The following is a 20,353-nucleotide window of genomic DNA, read 5'->3' on the forward strand; positions in this document are numbered from 1 at the left end:
TACGTACCAAAACCACTTTGATTATGAGGCACGCTGTAGTGGAGGAATCCGGAAATTTCAACCACCCGGGGTTCTTTAACCCTTTCAGGGTTTTTGCCGTACATGTACGGCGGCGGTTTTCTGTCCCGCAAGGTCTTTGCCGTACGGGTACGGTTTCGACCCTCCGTTTGAAATTTCGCGCCATAATGACGATGCACGCTTACTGGGAGGTGCTGCCACCTCTTAGGTCTTACAAGAAGCGTTTGAAATTTGTGCTACCTTCTTGGGGAGATAAACAGAACTGACTTCAAGCTTCAGCGCATCGCGCAGACTGCGGCCACACCCCTTTTGCGGTTTCGGTTTTGCCGCGTGATCGCAACGGAGGCGCGCGAAACGTCATTTTTCTCTTTGTCGGCACTCTCTTGCAAATGCTGTGGAAGTTGATTTCTATCTTGATTGGCACTGCTCTTAGCTTGTTTATAACCGCTGCTCGCGGGGTATTCTCGCTCTCAAAGGCAACACGGTTTCGGTTCCGCCGCAACGGAGGCGCGCGAAACGTGATTTTTATCTTTGTCGGCACGCTATCGCAGGGGCGGCGGAAGTTGATTTCTATCTTGATTGGCACGGCTCTTAGCTCGTTTATCACCACCGCTCATGAGGTATTCTCGCTCTCTGCGGCTGCGCGGAGACTCGTGTTTCAAGGAGTACCACACTCTAAAATACTATTGAACATATTGCAGTTCTGAGTGATGCTGACACCAAAATACTGTTCCCTAATTTTTTTTACTATTTATTCCCGATTTTATACATCTTGTACATTCAATATCTGCAATAAAATCATTTGACCCTCCGGGAAAGTTTTCTTCAAAATAATTCGACCCTCAAAGGGTTAACGTGCACCTAAATCTAAGTACACGGGTGTTTTCGCATTTAGCCCCCATCGAAATGCGACTGCCGCTGCCAGGATTTGATCCTGCGATCTCATGCTCAGCAGCCCAACACCATAGCCCCTGAGCAATCGCAGCGGGTTAAAACACTATGCAATAGGAAAGCATACTAGCTCGTCTTGGGCTGCTCGAGCCCTACCAGCTTGACATGTGTCAGCGTCTTGTGCTGCAAAAATTTTTGCCAATAAACCATATCAAGTGGTAAGGAGGCTGCGCCTGAGCACGCCGAGGCTGCACAGCACAGGGGGAGGGCGGCAGGAGGCAGCCAACAACACAGCGGCAACTGCACACACTGTACGGAGTGGAAATGGTCTGGCACTGGCAGTCTCTCCCCCGTCTTGCCATTTTCGAGGCTTGCACTCTGTGCTGCATCCAACATTCTCGCGAAGCCGATTTTGTTAAGTTTGCATAAAACTTCCAGAATAAACTGCTAGTTGACCTGACAAAGGAAAAAGACAAGAAGGGCATCCGGGACTTCTTCCATTGTGAATAAATTTCTAAAAATGAGTTTCTGGCTCAAAGCTGATTTCAGTTGGTTTTTGGTGATATGAATTTCGGGTGATAACAATATTTTACGCGTCCCCTTGAGATTTGTATCACCGAGGTTTTACTCTATTAAGTCCAAAATAGCATGCAACTACCGCCACATTTTCTGCAAGGCACCTGTGATTGTTAAGCCCTCTATTTTAGTTTTCCTTCCTATGTGGCTGTGAATGTGCATCCACAGTGGTGGAAGAAAACTTAAAGTCTAAAGCACACCTTTGAAGCTGCCCAAGGTTGCTCCAGTGTCTGCATTCCAGAGCAAGATGGCATGCAGTGACGTCCCAGCTGCAATCAGTGTTCTGTCGGGCGAGACTGCGCAGCATGTCAAGTTGTAGCTCATCCAGAAGCCGTTGTAGCGCTTGGCACTTTCTGCCGATGGGTTACGCAAGTCCCAAGTCCAAATGTGCTGCCCAGCGGCTGATATAGCTTGCTGTCTGGCACCAAGAGCGCCCCGGTGGACGTGCGTGAGGCAGCAATCCACAACAGCACTGTCAAGGTGGTCAAGAACTTGTGGCCTTTCCAGCGGCTCTGTTTGAGCTGTCAGGCAGAAAAGGTTTGAGGAAAACAGAATAATGCTGTGAAATCGGGGGAACCAACGACTGTACAAGACCAGCCTCCTGGTTCAAATGTCTTCGAAAGCATGGTTTATAATAGGAGATGTTCATATCCATGCCCAAACAACAGCTCTCTCTGGGTAATAAACAGATCTCAAAGACTATGTTTATGCTAACTGCATGCACTGGAGGCAATTACAGAAGTCAGAAATGCATCATAGATGCCACATTTATCACCTACTATGGCACAGGCCACCATAGACTTCATATCTAAGTTCTCAAAGATTAAAGGGGCTGCAACATGGTTGTCCAACTACTGTATTTTCAGTTTACCACAGGGGTGGGGTGGCCAAAGTAATTTCGTAGCAATCTTTGGACCAGATAAAGTTTCCTTTCGGAGCAGATCCGGGCAGTCAAATTCTAATTTTGGAGCAGTCTGTAGCCCATGTATCTCATTATTGGAGCACTCTTTGACATTCAAATTTTAAATCAGAGCATTATTATAAACAATTGGGGTAACAGTCACAAGATTATTGTGCAGCATTAAAAAAAATGTAATAAGAGCAGCAAGAAGGCATTTTTCATACTATTTTTGTATTTAGCGCTGGCAAAGTGACTATCTTCCAAGAGAAGTTGCGAAAAGGCTAGGTTTAGTGAATGCCACAGTGGTCTATTCAAAGACATTTCTAGATAATGTAACAGCACCAACTATTTCAAACCAAGATCCTTCAGGTGATTGACTTCCCTTTGACACTCACTAGACAACCCAGAAGCACCCTGAATAAGCTTAAAGGGAAGCTGAAACACTTTTCGAAAAAAATGAGTTCTCTACGGCATTTTACAGTTTTGAGTCCCCTGAACACGAATATCTGGTTCAAAAAGGGCGGAAACAAGTGCAAGCGGCTGTTTTTTCATGAAAACGCGCACCAGCGCCTCAGGGTATCGCACGAATGCCGCTGTTGCCCGTGATTGGTCGGGGCCGCTGTGACGTCACTCGCGGCAGTCGCCGGTCGGCACCGCCGTTTCAGAGCGTAAGCACGCTGTTCTGTTCTGGCTTCATTGCTGAGTTGTAAGCATTATGGAACGTTCTCACTGTCTCGGACAGCTTGTATTTTTGCCGTACATGTTCGAACCGACAGCCGATACGGAAAACGATGGCGGCAACGGCGGCAACGACTATGTTGAGTGTGCCAAAAGCGAGAGCGATGTGTGCACCTTCTCGCGCGTTGGAAATCTTAGCTGGTACGTATGTTTTTTTTTTTTTTTCATGTAGCTGCACATTCCAATGACGGGAGAAAAAATGCGCTAATGTGTCACTGGGAACTTGCTGCTGGAAGAATGCCGAAGCACTAACTTCTCATTAGATTGTAAACACGGGTGCAATTCCACAATGTCAAGCACCTTGCCGCTGCTTGTCTAAAGTCCCGTGGTTTTTTTAGCGTTGATACACGATCGCGAACATAAGTGCCGCATTTCAAAACGCGCACATGCAGTGCTGCGAGGTACAGTCATGGAAGTTGCTTATCATACACATCCAGAGATGGCCAGAGCTATTATATGTGCAATATTCATACTATGGTTCGACGACTTTGCGATTGTGGCTTAATCAAGAATCGGTATGCGTGCTCCATGCTAGTGTTGACATAAAGATATTAGGCAGTTTTAGCACCGCCGTGTGGTAAACACGATAACTGCAAGCGTACGTCGAATGTCACTAGGCAAGCCTATACTCCATTTCATACCTCAGGTGCAACGCTGTGGAAGCTACGCACGAAGTCCGGTCACCAAAATTTATTACTGCGCACGTTTCTGTCTATGCTTCGCAGCGTGCCAGCGGCGTTTGCTCGCACGAGCATGCACGTGAAGCTGCCGCGACGGGCTGCAATTAAAGAATGCCGAAAAGAAAAGTGATTTAAAAGAACGTGTTAGCAGCCATATTGTTTCTATGGGTAAATTCTTTTTTTTTTCATTCAGAACTGAGCTTATATATGAAACATTTTCTCAAAAATCGGGTCAACAAACACCGAACTTATTCTAAGTGCGAACACAGCCACTGCAAGAAGTATCTCAAGCCTCCACAGCGTTGCACCTGATGTATGAAACGGAGTATAGCAACGCTAGCAACAACACGTTTCCGCATTTGTCGTAAGGCTATCCGGCTATCGCGGAAATGGTCCGAGCACAGCACAGTTGATTTCGTCGGCACGAACTTATCTCTCCTCACCGCACTGCGCTGCAAGCTTCTTGTCCTTCGGGAACCTGTGAAACACCACATCGTCTCGCCCGCCTGTGTTCGCGCAGCCGAATGCTGCACAGAACGAGGGCATGTTGGGTGCCCTTGGCTGTAGGCACTCAAGCAGCACAGAAGGAAAGAACAGTTTATGAAAATCGCAAAAGAAAACAAACGTGAGCGGCAGCGGTGGCAAATCTCGTGTAGCGTCGTTCAGTAAAGCGCAGGACGGAAAGAGGCATGCCAACACATGCCAGCATGCCGGTCCGGCAGCTCGGTTCCCGCAAGTGACGTCACTTTCGCCGGTTCTCTCCTCTGGCAACCACCTCACCCGGCGCTCCGGGAAGCGATGGTGATTTAGAAAGCGATTTCCGCCCCTTATATTAACAAAACGAAGAAAAAAATTTCGGAACCGTAAATTATTAGGTCTGTTCTTCCTAATCCCAGCAATTCATGGAAATTGAAAACCGTTTCAGCTTCCCTTTAAGGAAGCGATATTCCTCCTCTCTTGGGCTCCCCTATTGCTAGTCCTGCACGATGTGCACCTTACCTTGCCGCTCCCCCTTTCAGTTTACACTTTTTGATTGCGGCAATCATGCTGCGCAACAATGCGATCTATGCGGTATCATGATCGTGAGATTGTGCACTGCGATTATGAGCAACTGTCATGGCGCTGACATGATTCAAAAGAAAAAAAACAAGGAAACAAAAAGCATGGCCAGTAGTGCCCGAACAATTGCATGCGGGTTTCTACAAAAACAGCGTCAGCACAACCATGCGACTCCGCTCCACCTACAGGGAGGCACAGATAAGCCCGGACTTCTTTGCTCGCCGGCTCAGGTGACTAGATAAGAGAATGTTGCTATCTTTAGTTTCGTTCAGGCGGATTAGATGCGGTTGTCCGCACCCACTAGCTGCCAGAATAAAAAAATTACTTTTACATGCTCTCCAAGACCAAAGACACAATGCCCTACAACATGCTGGTGATTTTTCATTGATTACTACCAATGATAAAGCACCAAAGATGTTCTGGTACAGCATGGCACAATTGCAGACATTTTTCCAATTTGGCACAATTTTGCACAGCGATTTGCTTGGGTATCAAAACGGCACAATTGGCCCAGGATTCCCACCCCTATTATCATTGTAACAGAGTGGGGAGATCAATATGGTCATACCCACCAATTATGCTCTCAGCACCCATCTTAATGCGAAATTCCACGCCCAAGCGCTCTCCCTAACGTGACTGTGCAGCATCGGGCGAGTCGTCGACACCCCCCTGCAAAAAATTACCCTGGCCCACCCTCAACGCTCGCTAAGTCAATCAGAAGCTCTTGTGCCCTCGTTGTGCAAGATGGCGCAAGTGCGTGTTGTCTCGCTGCTTTTCTGGTTCATTGCTTTTGCACCTCATGGGCCTTCTCCCGCAGTGTTGCCGTGATGAAGCGGGAGAATCGGATTTTCACCATGAAGCTTGAAATTGTAAATCGGGTCGAACGCGGTGTGAAGTTGGATGACCGCACAACGTGCAAGATTCCGACGAGCACTCTCAGCACGATCTTGTATAAGGGGGAGATTAAGGTTAAAGCAGACAAACTCGCGACCTGGTGCCCGTGGCGCCTGACACGTATGCACGGTCACGTACAAGTGGTGCATCCCAAATTGCTTCAGACATGCCGGCTTTTGCGTGCCCGGTGGTGACAGTAAATTCTGATGAGTGCGACGAAGCTGTTGCCGGTGTTGCCTAAGTTTGGAGCAAGCTGTCAGAATTTCCAGAAGCTGTTGACGAGTCAATGGTCAATAAGTTTGTGAGTGCAGATGATGGTGTTACAACCATGGGAGAGCCTGAAAACGAAGACTACATTGCGGACATTGTACCAAGTACAAAAGAAAGTGGGCACAATGAAGAAAGCAATGATGGTCCTTTGCCCACATCCTCTGAGGTGATTGGTGCACTCGCACTAGTCCGGTGCTTCTGCGGGAACGTGAAAGGTTGCGGCCTCAGCCGCTCAGACTCCTTAGACAATGTGGAGAAGTGCATGCGTCGCAGGCAGCGAAATTGCCCAAGCAGAAGAAAATGCAGGACTATTTCATGCGAAACTAAGCTAGTTCCGTCAAAAAAATGGGTTCTTTAATGGTTTGCGTTTTTATGATGTTCAATTATTTAGCAGGCCCATATCGAACTATGCTCTATATCGAACTGATAAGTTTTTTTTTGCCAGTTCGATATAACCGGGTTCGACTGCACTACTACAGTAAAGGCTTATTAATTCGGATCTCACGGGACCGGGAAAAATGTCCGGATTATCTGAATGCCAAATTAACGAATGAACAAGGAAAAAAAAATTTAAAATCAAGTTTTAGAAGCCTACCTTTATTTACTGGAGTATTTTGCAATAGTCATCTGCTTTATCGCGCAGATTCCGGCTGACATTACAATTTTTCTTAACTCTTCCAAGTGGCCAACAGCCCGGAAACTGTCGGAAGTGCTCAGGCAAACGTCCTCCAATATCAAAAGCGCCTCCATGACTTCTCGTGAGGTGCGATGAGGTCACGGCTGCATCTCCTCGCTTGACTCTTCGTCTGAATCGCGGTCTTCCCGGGCGCCCGTGACATCATTAATAATTTCTTCATCGGTCAGGAGACCAGTCGTGGCGACACAATCACCAATTGCGATGTAGTACTGAAAGGTCACATCTGTGGGAAGGACAGCATCGAAGGTCGGGCAGTCATCATCGGTGGACTCGGCTAACACCTCGTCAGCTACTGCCGCATACTCGGACCTCACAAAACCGCTCTGCCGAAATCAGTTGGCGATGACTTGCGGAGGTGTATTTTTCCACACATGGGTGACGATGTGCACGGTGCCAAGTAAGTCCACTTCATACAGCTTTCCAACTTCTGAGCACACGATCATTCGCTGTAGTAGGTGCTTTCAGTACTTCGACTTCACCTAGTGAATGAAACCTTGGTCCATCGGCTGAAGGGCAGATGTAGTGTTGGGCGGCCAAAAAACTACCTTGACGCTCTTCAGTTCAACTGTACAGTTATGTGCACTGCAGTTGTCAACAACCATAATTACCTTGCAGTCCTTAGATGTGAAGTGCCGGTCTAACTGCTGCAGCCAGCCTCGAAAAATGTCCGAGGTCATCCTAGCCTTCCTGTTCGCTCTGTACTTGACAGGAAGGCTTTTGATGTTTTTAAAACAACGTGGCTTATGCAGCTTCCCGATGACAAGTGGCAAGCGCTCCGTGCCAGTCGTATTGGCGGCAAGCACAGTTATCCTTTGCTTGCACTTCTTGCCACCGATGCACGGGTTCCCTCTGAAGGTCACCGTCTTGTCGGGCAGAGCTCTGAAAAATACAGCAGGTTCGTCTGCATTGAACACGTCACTTGGTTTATATGCGGCGGTGTGCTCAAGCAGCTTCACATTTCTCCACTGGGTGGTCATGCTTTCGTCAACGCTGGCCTTTTTGCCACAAACACTTCTGAAGACGAGTTCGTGTCTCTCCCGAAACCTCACAAACCACCCTTCTGAAGCTTCGAACAATCCAATGCTCATCATTGCAGCGTACTTCTCACCTTGTGCCACGATGAGAGGCCCGCTCAAAGGCAGATGTGCGTATCGACAGTCAGTAACGCACTGGAGCAATGCTTCTTCGTGCTGGGGATTAGCTGCGGTTCGCAACCACTTTCTTGATGCATGAAACTTCTTGCTTTCAAAGGCTTGAACATTTTTCATGTACGTTCCCAACGTGCTCCGCTTCACATTGTACTTGGTCATAATGTGCTGTCGCGATTCACCATTCTTCAAAGCCTGCAAAATTTCCACCTTAGTCAGCAAGTTCTTGGCTTCCTACTTCTGCCGCTTTGCCGGCGTTGCCATCACTGTAGTGCACGATGGTTGCGGCATACAAAATACGGTCACAACGAAGAAAGAAAATTCCGCAAGACATGATGCTGACTCAACAACACAAGAGAAATGGCGTTGGAGGCGCAGTGAAGCGAAGAAAGAAGACACCAACGTTCGCCGACGCTGCTAATGCCCCCACTAATTGATGACGATGGCGATGCCTCTCAGGTTTCGGTTTCACTCCAGTGGTGCCAGCGCTGCTTTACCACACCATCATGTAGCAGCAGCCATCAGCATTTGTTCGAATTGAGCGGTGCAAGGCCAAATTCTGACGTATTAACGAAGGTTTGGTCCCATAGACTAACATGCACTTTGGCCGGGACCAATAGAGCCGTCCGAATTATCGTAATTTCCTAATTAACGGGTGTCAAATTAACGAGCTTTTACTGTAGTCTCTTGTTCTTGCCTTTTTCCTGGATTGCCACTCAAAGTAAGACTGACTCATACTATTCATGGTATTCCAGAAGAGTAATTCATTCACCAATACAGCTTAACCTAATGTTCCTCTTTACTATCCCTTTAATATAATGTTCCCTATTTGATCTGAAAATTTCACTACATGCACACCCTTACAGGTGAATCTGAAGGCACCATACAAACAGCTTGGCTCAGCTCACCTGTGTGAGTATCAGATGGCACCTTCCATATCACTACATACTGGGAGTTCAGGGCCAACACAAGGCGACGAGAGTCACTTGTGAATGAGCAGCTGCGGATGGCCTTCTCCTGTTTTGGGATCGCCTGCACGATCTCTTCCCCAAGCTCACCTTTGGAGATACGGTGGATCTGAAAGGCAGAAAGGTACAATTTGATGCAAGTGTTCTAAGTTACCTATTCTGTGTTCAAGATTGCACAGCTTGTTTCTCTTACTTAACAGCATAAGTTTCTAAGTATGCCCCCATTAGAACAAACTCATTTAGACAGCAAACTTCTTTGAAGAAGTTGTTCCATGCAGATGATGAGCCCAGTGCATTCAATAAAACGTTATCACAAGTTTCAAACAACCTGAATATCGCTAACTTTTATTTGTGCATTCCCAATGACAGGGGAACCCAACCCATGAATGTACACATTGCACCAGCAGGGTGTCTACCAAGTTGACATTTGCAAATTGCCCGAGTTTTCCAGGCTTTCGCTGAGCACCTTTGCAAAATTCCCTGAATGAGCCAGAACTTTGTTTTATGTCAAGACGGGCTGACACCATGTTGCTCGATACTGTCGCTCTCTAGTAGGCATGTTGAAACAAAAATTATTTAATCCAGTTTCAATAGCAAGGAGCAATATCTATTTTATTCAAAAAGAAAACAGAAAGAAAGTGATAGTAAAATGCACAGTGGAAAAAATGGTAAAACCCATTCCGAATCGAGTCAAACATCTTCAAATACGCATGAAAAGGAGATGCATACAGAAGTAAAAATTTTCAAATATGAGCTATTTCTATCAACTGATAACAAGCTCATCGGTATGAGGCCTGAACTTTGTCACAACTAAGATTCTCTCTCAGCAGCTGGGAAGTCAACCTCAACTGTCCTGACATACTCTCAGCCCGTACACAATATCTGAGTGTTGGGTTTCACTGCTTTAAAGACTTTAGTTTGGTTTGTATGAGGGACACCTGCATCTCGGTGTCAGCCAACACTATTTTTTTTTTAGCTCAAGCAGCTTCAAAGAGGTGGCGGCGGCAGTGGAATTTCATTATACAGTCAAATCTCGTTAATTCAAACATGCTTAATTTGAATTGCCGGTTTCTTCAACTTACGCTGTGGTTCCATCAAAGTTATGTGTATTCCAACAGGCAAAAGCAAAACGCCTGGTAATGAGGGCAAAAATGCCCGGTAATTCAAACGCGCAAGCATTTGCGACTGTTGATTCAAACATACTGCGCTCCAACGATGCTCTCAGCAGCACGCCGAATCATGCAGCAGCGCCTCCAACCAGAATTGCTCTGACCTTGCCTTAGACCACTTAATGCCACACAAGAGAAAAAAAGAAAAGCACAGTGGCGGAAACTTTACCCTCTCTCAAATGGCAAGGTCGCTGTTTCTGCATCGCGCCGTAATGCCTCAGCCACACTAGTAGTAAAACGCGTGCTGCGATAGGGATCAGTCCTGGACTGATTTTTCACGGCTTGCCGCAGCGGCAAGTGTGCCGCGAGCAGAGGCGCCTACAGTGATGTACGCATAGGAAACTAGTATTATGCAGACCCACCTGACCGCTCTATTCACACTCGCGTCTGGTTCAGATGGACCGTTTGTTTCACACTATCGTCTGCTCACGTCAGCTCTCACTCGCGCTTGTTTTGGTTGGCTTGGTTGGTCTCGTTCCTCATCATCATCATCATCAACAACAAAAACAACAACAACAACAGCAACAACAACAACAACTTATTTTAAGTCCAATGCAGGACGAAGGCCTCTAACTCTAATCTCCAATTAGCCCCTGTGCTGCGCCAACCGATTCCAACTTGCACCTGCGAATTTCTTGATTTCATCTCCCCTAGTCTTTTGCTGTCCTTGACTGCGTTTCCTTTCTCTTGGCACCCATTCGGTAACCCTAACGGTCTACCGGTTATCTAACCTTTGCATTACATGACCTGCCCAGTTCCATTTCTTTCTCTTAATGTCGATTAGAATATTGGCTATGCCTGTTTGCTCTCTGATCATGATCACGGTCTCGTTCATGCTTGTTTTTTTACAATGACGCATCTAAACCGAGATGTCCCGATGGAAAGGCTGTTGGAGACAGTGCGCCCTATCCGATTCTGTATGACAAGACAGACCCTGAATACAAGGACGCAAAGATGACACCTACTACCTCATCCTCCTTGTCTTTTGAACGCAGCGATGCCGCAACAGAAGGGAGCACACCAACATGATTATGATCAGCAGCAACAACTTCGTCATCTTGATAAGTAGGTTGACTCACATTATGACTCACATTAAGAATGCAGGACGAACGTATACAAAGCACCGATCTGCCAGCAGATGAAGGAAAAAACACACGACCACGCAGAGGGAAGCAGCAACGGAGGCCCAGTCCGGCCTCGGCGACTCCGTTGCTTTGATTGCAGTAGGCGGCTGAGGTAATTAGCACCATCCAGCAAGCTGGCGGGAAAGTAAATCTGCTTCCCTACCGCCTTTCCTCACGACTACGCTCCCCTCGCCCTTCCTCTCAACTCCTTCGTAACTTCCTTCCTTTTTGACGGTCTCCACGCGTGCGTACACCCCCCCCGCCGGTACCGCCAGCACCGCCAGCCCGGCACCAGCTTAGCCCGCTGTTTTCTGCCGTTATCAGGAAGTGAGTGTTGGCTGGCGTGGGCAGTTTCGTGGTCCTCATTCGCCACGTGCTTGCACGCTGCGATATTTCACGACTCACACCACATCGTGCTATGGTGCATGAATACTTTAAAAATAAGTCGTTCTTTTAATTAGAACTTCTTTTAACTTGAACAAATTTTCAGGCCCCTTAGGGTTCGAATTATTGAGATTTGACTGTATTTCGGAAAATTATTGGCCGAAAATACCACTCAAGAACGTAGATCAGGACAAAATGAACCAACAGCAACCTTAACTAAAACATGCTCTGTTGGCACATCGTGACAGCAGTGACACTAGGTCTGACGGCTCTGATGGTAGTCTGTTGCTGATGCAGTGAACTCGGTCCTAGTTTCCTATCCGATTATAATGTGCAGGTTATTTTTGGACTCATTTTCTAGTAAAGATGGTGCACATTGGATTCGGGTATGTAGAGTACAGTAAAACCTTGTTGATATGTTCCTCTTACGTAAGTTTTCCTGGGGTCAACGTTCGCAATCGGGAACATAAAAAATGACCCAAAAAGTTTTGCTCATTTTCTACCAGTTCATACGTTCCTGGAATGCACGATTTTTTAGCACCAATGTTCAGTACGTCGCCAAATTGAGATCGTATGATAAGTTTTCTGGCTGCCAGATCCCATGTAAACAAGGAAATGTGCAAGGCATGAGCGATTGAGAACGATATATAGCTCATCATTGTGGCAGCATCACCACAATACTCAACAACCCGTCTCACGCGAAAACGGCAGCGCGCAGTGAGTTTCTAATTTCAGTACCAGCAAATCTCTGCCTGGGTGATTCCATGCTGCATTCACAGCTATCACCGCAAGAACTACTGCGATAAGCATCTTCACCTATCTGTTTTACAGCGCATGGTGCGTGTACCATTTGTAGTGTACTGCACACTTTTAGTAGGTGATAATCCAAATGTGCCGCCACTCCCTGCTGCAGGCGGCGCGATAAGGGCTTAACATTTCGCTTTGGTGGGATCTGGCATTACCCACCAGCTCGATTTTGTCTCGGTTTCCCATTGCCCTCTTAAAACACCACACAAGAGGAAAACAAAACACCCGCCGGAGCACCATCAGCTCGACATGCATCGGCGTCTCGCGCGGCAACGATCCAATCGACGCATCACATTACGTAAATATCAACGAGGTTCTACGGTATATTGAACTACAACACTAAGCAAAAGTTTTTAGATGGATTTGGTGCACAGCTGGCTCTACTGCTGGCATCTAAAAAGGAATTGTGCTTTTGCATGAAGATATCTCGATAACAGCACTGAAAAACTACTTCTCAAGATGCAACTGCTTCCAAGTTTGCAAGTGACATGCACGTGATGGGAGGAGTTCATGTTGTAGTTAGTTATGCAGATACTGTGGTGCGAGTGTTCCGATGCGAGTCTAAACAGTAGTACTGCTTAACCGAAATGGCATGAGATCGCCCACTTACGTGCCAAAAACAGAAGAGAGAGTTCGATTAAAGGGGAAAAAACATGCAGTATTTATTTACTTCGCGCGACAAAAGTTATTTTCGTTTGATGGCAGCCTTAGCAGCGACGACAGCGGCCTCAAACTTACTGAAGCTGCAAGCCAGTTTTTCAACCAGCCACCTCTTCTCGGCAAACACTCGCATTGCAGATGCCTCGTTAGCATTGCAGATTCTCCGTGCACAGGCGCGGTAGCGTTGCAGAAGTCGCGGGGCACCTTTTCTGTGCGGGGTGCTGTTCTCGTTGCGACGATTGCATTCATGAGGCTGATGCAACGCGCAGCTTCTTCCACAGTTGGGCCTGAATCGCCCGTGCTATCGCTTTCCGTGTCATCCTTATCACTGTCGCTAGGCGACACTTGGGCAAAACAGAGGCAACAATGGCGAAAAGTCGAACCCCGCAGCTGACATCTCTTAGTGTCGCAGCAGCGCTGCTGAGCAACTTCTTCGCATTCCAAATGCCACACACTTTAGTCAACAGTAGACCCATGCCGCGTGCCAGCACCAATTTCTTTGTGTCACGTTCAACAGCACGAACGATGTCTAATTTTTCTTCTATGCTGAGCACCCGGCGTCTTTTTTATCCAAGCTTCGTCATGATGCGAGTCCTCGCTTACACGACGCCACAACGCTCTCTGGGACGGCGCCAAAATGATGTTGATGTTGATGTGGCGTCAGGCACAAACGCACAGGGCACTTGGAGGCCGTTGTTCAGATCACTGAGGTTTGTTATTCTGCCAAGCTGCCCTATGGAGACGAAGCACCACCGTGTTTGCACGACGAAAAGTGGAAACACTAAGTGTTAACCGATACGTACGCAATAGGCTGGTACAGTTTATGCGGATACAAAACACATTATGTTCAATGGCCGCTGAGTTGGGGATTTGACTTTACTACTTTTAAAACGGAACTGCTGTTTAAGCAGGTACGGTTTAATGAGGTTTTACTGTACTATACTCGCTTCCTCTTCACCTGCGGGACGTAGGCGCGTGGACCAACCATGCACTTGTTGGGCTTCGCTGGACTGTCCCACGAAAAGCTTTCTAGTGAACTCTGGAGAGCAGCACCAGTTCGGGCTACAGACAAACGAGATCATTTGGATGCATTTCCAGTGATGGGACCACACTCGCAAACGACTTGGGCGTCGTTGTTGGGCATGGGGGAACATTCGCTCGATAAAATTGCAAGGTGAATGGGTTGGTTTGCTGGTTACGGTGTTAATTACGGCAGTGTTAGGTGAAGCTTAGGAAAGCGAATTGAACTTTCTGTTTTGCATTGGGGTTCACACTACAGCGTACTGTGTCCTTTCTTTATCAGACTCTATAATTGCAAAATGACAAAGCAAGTTACCTTGACGAACCCAAGTGCATCCCCAGAAGCCAGCAGCTTGCCATCAAGTGAGAACGCACAGCAAAGAACAGCAGCATCATGTGTCACAGAGGCAGATTTAGTGCAGCGAGAGCTCCGGCGCCCAGTCAGCCGGCCTGCTTTGGATGATGCACTCAAGGGAGATGCTGAAAGATACAAAACAAGGATTTCCACATAACTTAAAATTCAAGGTCAAGTCATGGACTTGAGGATACTCAAGGTGAAAGTTCAAAAGAGCGAAGCAGGCTATGCAGGGTGTTTCACTTAACTTCAGCCAAACTTTAAAAATATGCAAATGCTATGTAGTTGGACAGAACTAAGGTAATGTTGTTTGCCATCACTTGGAGATACTCCGATTATTTTTACATTCCACCTAATTCGTTAATCAGTCTTAATTAATCAACTTCTAGATGAAAAGTGTCAATGAGAAAATTGTAGAGCAACATGAGAAACTCCCAATACAGCTTTCTGTTACTCAATATGTGCTACATAAGAGTGTTTTTCCAAGCGTGAAAGCCCACGAATACATGCCAAGTGCCTCGAGCGGACAGACCCGTGGCAACAGCGGCTTGCAGGATGTTCATGGTGATAACAGCAGCTGGCTCGAGGCTTTGGTTTTAGATTTGCTGCCGAGGCATCATCAATGAAAGGCAGCTTTCGTTCTCATGCTTTCTTTAAACCAGGATGGTGCAAACGGCCTTGGCACAATTGCCGCAGCTGTTTTACCACTACAATAAAATAATATTTGGCTTCGCATGACTCCTTTTAAGACCGCCTTTACGACAGCTGCCTTCTGTTCCAATGTGATGGTCTTTCTCCTCCCCTTTCCACTTGGCTCTTCCATATTGCCATGAATCTAGTTTAACAGTGGCATGGTTGAAGATAACAGCTTGCAAATGCAAAGTGAATGAAGTCCATCGTGGTAGAGCAGCACGTGGCACTCAATATGGTGCACTGACTACGGCTGATCCAGGCTGATAAGCCGCTCTCACATAGGTCACACTGTGTGATTTAGGAGGCCTGTAAGCTTAACTTAGGTTGGCCAGCCAACGTGGTTTCGGTGACCACACCTAGCTGCAACAAGCCCTCACTGGGCGCTGCATGCAAGCACTGTTCACCATTGCACTTATCTCTCCACTGCTGAGCACAGCACAGATTGGTGCAGGTGGGGCGCAGCTATGTGTAGCCTCCGAGATTGTGCCTGAGTAATCTCGGAGGCCACGTTTCGGCCATGCTCCAGCCTCGCCTAGCTGCGCGCTGCAATGAGAGAGAAAAGGCCAATGGCAGTGCGCATAGAGGAAGACGGTGAGCTGCTGCTTGAATGCGGTGGGAATAAAGACCAGTGTTGCTTGGTGGAATATTCGACAAAAGGACGCAAGAGTTTTGAACTGCCACGCCAAGCGCGTGCTGAACCCTGCGGAAAGTGGTATAGCTGGCACGCGATGGTAGGGCATATTTTTGCTTCAAAGACAAATCTAGTTCATTATATTAATTCGCAGGACAATATTTCTTCCTTAAATCAAGGATGCATGGATACCTTGGAGGAATTCGAGGGCAACTGCATTTACTTCGTTATATTATTCATTGTTATATCCTGTTTCGTTATAACAAGGTACGAGTGTACATACTTCAAGTTCCCTAGGTTCTTTAATGAAATGCAGTAAAACTTCGTTAATTTAGAAAACCAGATAATTCAGAATCGTTAAGTTCTGGCAGGAGTATGCATTATCTAATGCCATGAAACTCTTGTTAATTTGGACGTATCTGGCCACCCATCGGTTAATTCGAACAACTCTTGCAGCTTGGCGAGCGCTAGAGTGTCGCAAATGTGCGCCGCAAAAGAGCAGAAATTACATTAGCACATCGCTAGTCTGGATCGCCATAGTCACCAGTCAAAATCTCACGTAAATGACAGCAATGCAAGAACGCTTTGTGCCTATTTGTGTGTTTAAAGCCTTTATTCCACCGTGCAGAGCAGTGCATTTGCCGCGTGCCTTCATGATTGCGTAGTTGCCATGCATGATCACGTCGATAGCGGCTGTGGTTTCGTCTGCGGCAGTTGCGGCAAACAGTAGTTTCGCTTCGACTCAGTGTGCCCGTCGGCCGCGTGCTTTTATGACTGCGTAATCGCCATTCGTGATCGCATCGATAGCAGCCAGGTTTCATCTGCAGTGATGGTGGCAAACAGTGGTTTCGTTTTGACTCAGTACGCACATCAGTCGTGTGTCTTCGTAACTGCATAGTAGCCATCCATGATTGCATCAATAGCGACCGTAACTTCGTCCGCAATTGAACCCAGGCCACACCTAGCTGTCTGGAAAAGCTGACCCTGAAGTGCAAGCGTTAACAGCGATGGAACAGACATTTCACCTTTCGGCACATGCCCTGGCGCAGGCAAAAAGCCAGTGTGTGCAGCAGCAAGCACTTTTGGCACAGGGTCAGACGCACGTATGCTTACCATATACCATGCAAATTTTAACTGATATAGTCGATATGTTGTGGAAATAGGTTTGTGCAAGGCTTACCTTGAGAGTGCGGTCATGAAAGGACGCGACGCTTATTCACACCGCGATGCACAATGGGCGCTGTTACGTTTCGCCTACAACGCGCGGTATAGCCGGCGCGGATGCAACGGACGTCGGGGCTTCGTTCAAAGCGGCGGACATTTTGGCCCGTTCGGAGCTGCCGCAACGCATCCCCGCCAAGCGTCCCCGCCAGGCTTGTTTCAGTGCCACGTGTCTTCGTGTGTGCGTGTGTGTGTGCCAGCCGAGGAGAGGAGCTCCCCAAGTGTGAAGCGAGGAGGTCTGACCGGCGCCGGCCCGGCTGATGCGTCACTATACTTGTCTCAACATGTCCCTCAGCTCGTCCGTGCCCCGGCGTCACGTGGTCTCATCCCGTGACCTTCCTTCTTGCCCACGACGCCAAGAGTATAAAAGCAGCTGCCCCCGGACGCCAGGAGAGAGGCTCCGAATTCTTCCGTCGAGAAGCGTGCTCTCCCGTCTCTCCACTTCGGTCGACCTGACCGGCCGCTCTTTTGCGATGCTAGAATAAACAAGTTGTTCTGTTAGCAGTCAACTCATGCTTTGCCAGGACCTTCGGATGCTTCCAGTGGTGCCCCAGGCCGCCAGGCCAAACGCTACCCTTGGGGCTTGCGAGCCATTTGCAACAACTCGTGCCAGCGGTGCGACTGCAATAACGGGTGTCAGCACTGAGGTTCCAACAGCGCTGTGGCCAGGTTCATCAACTCTCCGATATGGCGCAAAAGTACCACAGACAGACCGAAACAAATGCAGGTTTATGAACTGAGATGCAAAGCAGTGCGGCAGTCACGTCTTGTGAGCAAAGGCTCAATGCAAGACTGATCGACATGGCATCATGCAATACACTCAAGTGCAATGGCAGTGAGCATAGGCATTAGGAGTTTTTGCACCAGTGAAACTACGCATGCATGAGATGCGAAGAGGGTTTTGCATTTGCATCGGCTACGCTATTTCGTTGACATAGGGGAGCAACCCAAACTAGAGACAATAGTTTTGAGTCAACAAATATGGCACCCATCAAAGTGGCAGCTCTCGCAATGTAACACATTCAACCTCTGTCCTTGTAAATCTGCAGCTGTCAAAAGCAACAAATGGCGTCATAGGTTCTCACTTTCTCTCATTTGATTCAATAAAGCACGGCACAACATAAAAAAGTAGTGCAAACAAATTTTATTTTTGCACCTTTGCAATTTTTGCATTAAGGGGAGACGCTCCTCAGAAACCTTTCTTTTTAAATATTATTGCTAGGCAAATGAAAATTGTACCACTTATATAGCTTGATATCCTCATTACAAATCTGTTTTTAGTTTTAGGATAGCTCGATGCTTTCATGTCCTAAGTGCCATGCATAAGTGAGAAACAGTGCATGTTTGTGCAGCTACTGGATCTAGCAGTTGGCATGATATAGCAGTGCAAGATGGCGTTTCTTGTCCCCAACACTCCAGTGAGTGCTAATAACCAATATAATGCAATTCCCTTGACAGGCAACATTTTGAGAGAATTTCATATCTGATGCTTCGTTTTCAGTGACTGGTACCCAAGGGTATTGAACATTTCCATTCTTAAAAATGAACTGGTTGCACTAAAACCTAGATCAGTGCATTCTACACATTTTAAAGATGATGCACACCAAATTTGGTCTTGATTGGACCACAATAAGTATATCAAATGTCGTGCACAAAAGCCATGTTTGGCCAAAAATATGAAGCTGAGAAAAACACGATTGAAAGTTATAAAAGTTATTTATATATGTTGTAGTGCTGAAATCTGTATAAAAATTGCACATAATGCACGCCAGGGTATCTAGATCCAGTGCACTACTTTAGAATTCACCTGCGACATATGTTGTTCTCTCATACAGTCTTCATGAGCACCATGCTGACCTACTTTCTGTGCTGTTACTTTCCGAGCTAACTCCAAGTTCAGCCACTGCTTTTGTAGCAGCGAGGTGCACTTTATTTGTTATGGCGGTAAACGATTCGTGGTGCATCGGTTTTGGTAAACCAAGAACTGCACAAAATCGGACGAGTTGATTGTGCCTAGCTCTAAATGCACGCGCCGCAACCACTGCCTTCATATTCACGGCGAAACTCTCTCTTGGGCTGGCCGAAGGGCGCGCTCCACCGTTAGCGTCGTCTACCGGAGATGCACGCCGCGACGAATACGTTGACGAGATAACGGACGTGGTACACGCTGCATTGCTGCAACACAACCCCAAAAACGACGCGAGTTGTTTCCGTTTTTCGGCCAACTCACGGATAAAAAGGTCGCGCCGTCCGCACGCCGGACGTGCCGCGGCGCTCACGTTCCCGACGCCGATCTCGCAGATAAAGGTGCTTGCCGTCTCCTCGCCGCACCTATCTTGATTGTCGAAGATTATCTACTTTTTCTCCGATGCGCTGACGAATTCGTCTGCGCTGTCAACGAAACTTGAGCGGCCGGCCGGCTCTGAACCGTCGAAACCGTCGCCGTCACCTAGGTTAGGCTTAGCTGCCGCGGACGCATCCATTGCACACCGCTTGACTTTCCGGCGAGTCGCCTTGAACTTGTGCTTCGACCGATACTTTAAGAGATCGAAAATCGCGTTTCTTCACGGGATCCATCGAAACAAGGAGCAGAAAAATGCCTGAAAGCCTGGGAACACGTCGAGAGAGCGGCGCGTCGCAGAAAGAGCAGACAACCCGCGGCCGCGTCGCGCGCTAGCAGCCAATGGCGTGGCTGGAATCGCACCACGTGAGTTAGAAATCCAGCGAAAGCGCTTGGTTTCGGCGGAGAAATGTTGTTTTTATTATTACTTCCCGGCGAGATTGTGACGCGGAAAAGCCGACCTCGTAGAGAAAAAGTGTAGGCCTACTGCCTTGCACAAGCCCAATGGCTTGCGACGCCGCGATTTGACGCATCACGCGCTGGAAAATGGGCCAGATTTGCACCTTTTCTTGACACCTCGAGTGCTTTCACCGAGTTTATTTATAATTTACCGATCATTTACGGCTCTGATTTCTTTATATATGAAAGAGGAGGGATCAATCTTGTTGAAACAGTCGAAAACATAAAACTGACTTTTTTAATGAAAATCGCCGTTTTTCGACCCGCGTCTCCCCTTAAAAGCGTTCTTGCATCAAGTATAAACCCCATGCAAGCCGATCTTGCAGGCGACAGCGACAAGTGACACGATGGAGATGGCTGTCGCGTTCGCTTGCCGCCTAAAGGTCGCACTCTACTCGAGCGACGACTTTGAGCGATGTCTTCCCAGTGTTGCTGGTATGAGGGCAGCAAATACGCGCCGAAACTGGTGTGATGCGTGCTTTATTAATTTAAGTTGATGTGTTTTAGTGTAAACAGCAGCATAAAATATTTCTGACGGTCTTGCAGTAGGTTCTAATCCTTGCATGTATCACAATTTAATCATTTGCTTATTCCGTATGACAATCTGTAGTACTTGACGGATGTACATCTGGTCCCCACTTTTACTTAA

At 47.4% G+C, this 20,353-nt stretch overlaps 1 protein-coding gene and 1 long non-coding RNA gene across 4 annotated transcripts in view; one reads left to right on the plus strand and one right to left on the minus strand.

Moving 5' to 3' along the window:
• The window catches only part of LOC135901969 (uncharacterized), a 169,635-nt gene that overhangs the window by 137,857 nt on the left and 11,425 nt on the right, over positions 1–20,353 (plus strand). The window lies entirely within an intron of this gene.
• The window catches only part of LOC135902401 (apoptotic protease-activating factor 1-like), a 126,237-nt gene that overhangs the window by 23,992 nt on the left and 81,892 nt on the right, over positions 1–20,353 (minus strand). For all 3 annotated transcript variants that reach the window (XM_065432423.2, XM_065432415.2, XM_070535372.1), the window contains exons 12-14: positions 14,321–14,484; positions 8,781–8,949; positions 1,686–2,006 (exon numbers count right to left, since the gene is read on the minus strand). In XM_065432423.2, coding sequence (XP_065288495.2) covers positions 1,686–2,006; positions 8,781–8,949; positions 14,321–14,484 — 654 coding nt within the window. The remainder of the gene's footprint in view (positions 1–1,685; positions 2,007–8,780; positions 8,950–14,320; positions 14,485–20,353) is intronic.

Source organism: Dermacentor albipictus, chromosome 3, assembly GCF_038994185.2.
Source record: "Dermacentor albipictus isolate Rhodes 1998 colony chromosome 3, USDA_Dalb.pri_finalv2, whole genome shotgun sequence".
Classification (NCBI taxonomy): Eukaryota; Metazoa; Arthropoda; class Arachnida; order Ixodida; family Ixodidae; genus Dermacentor; species Dermacentor albipictus.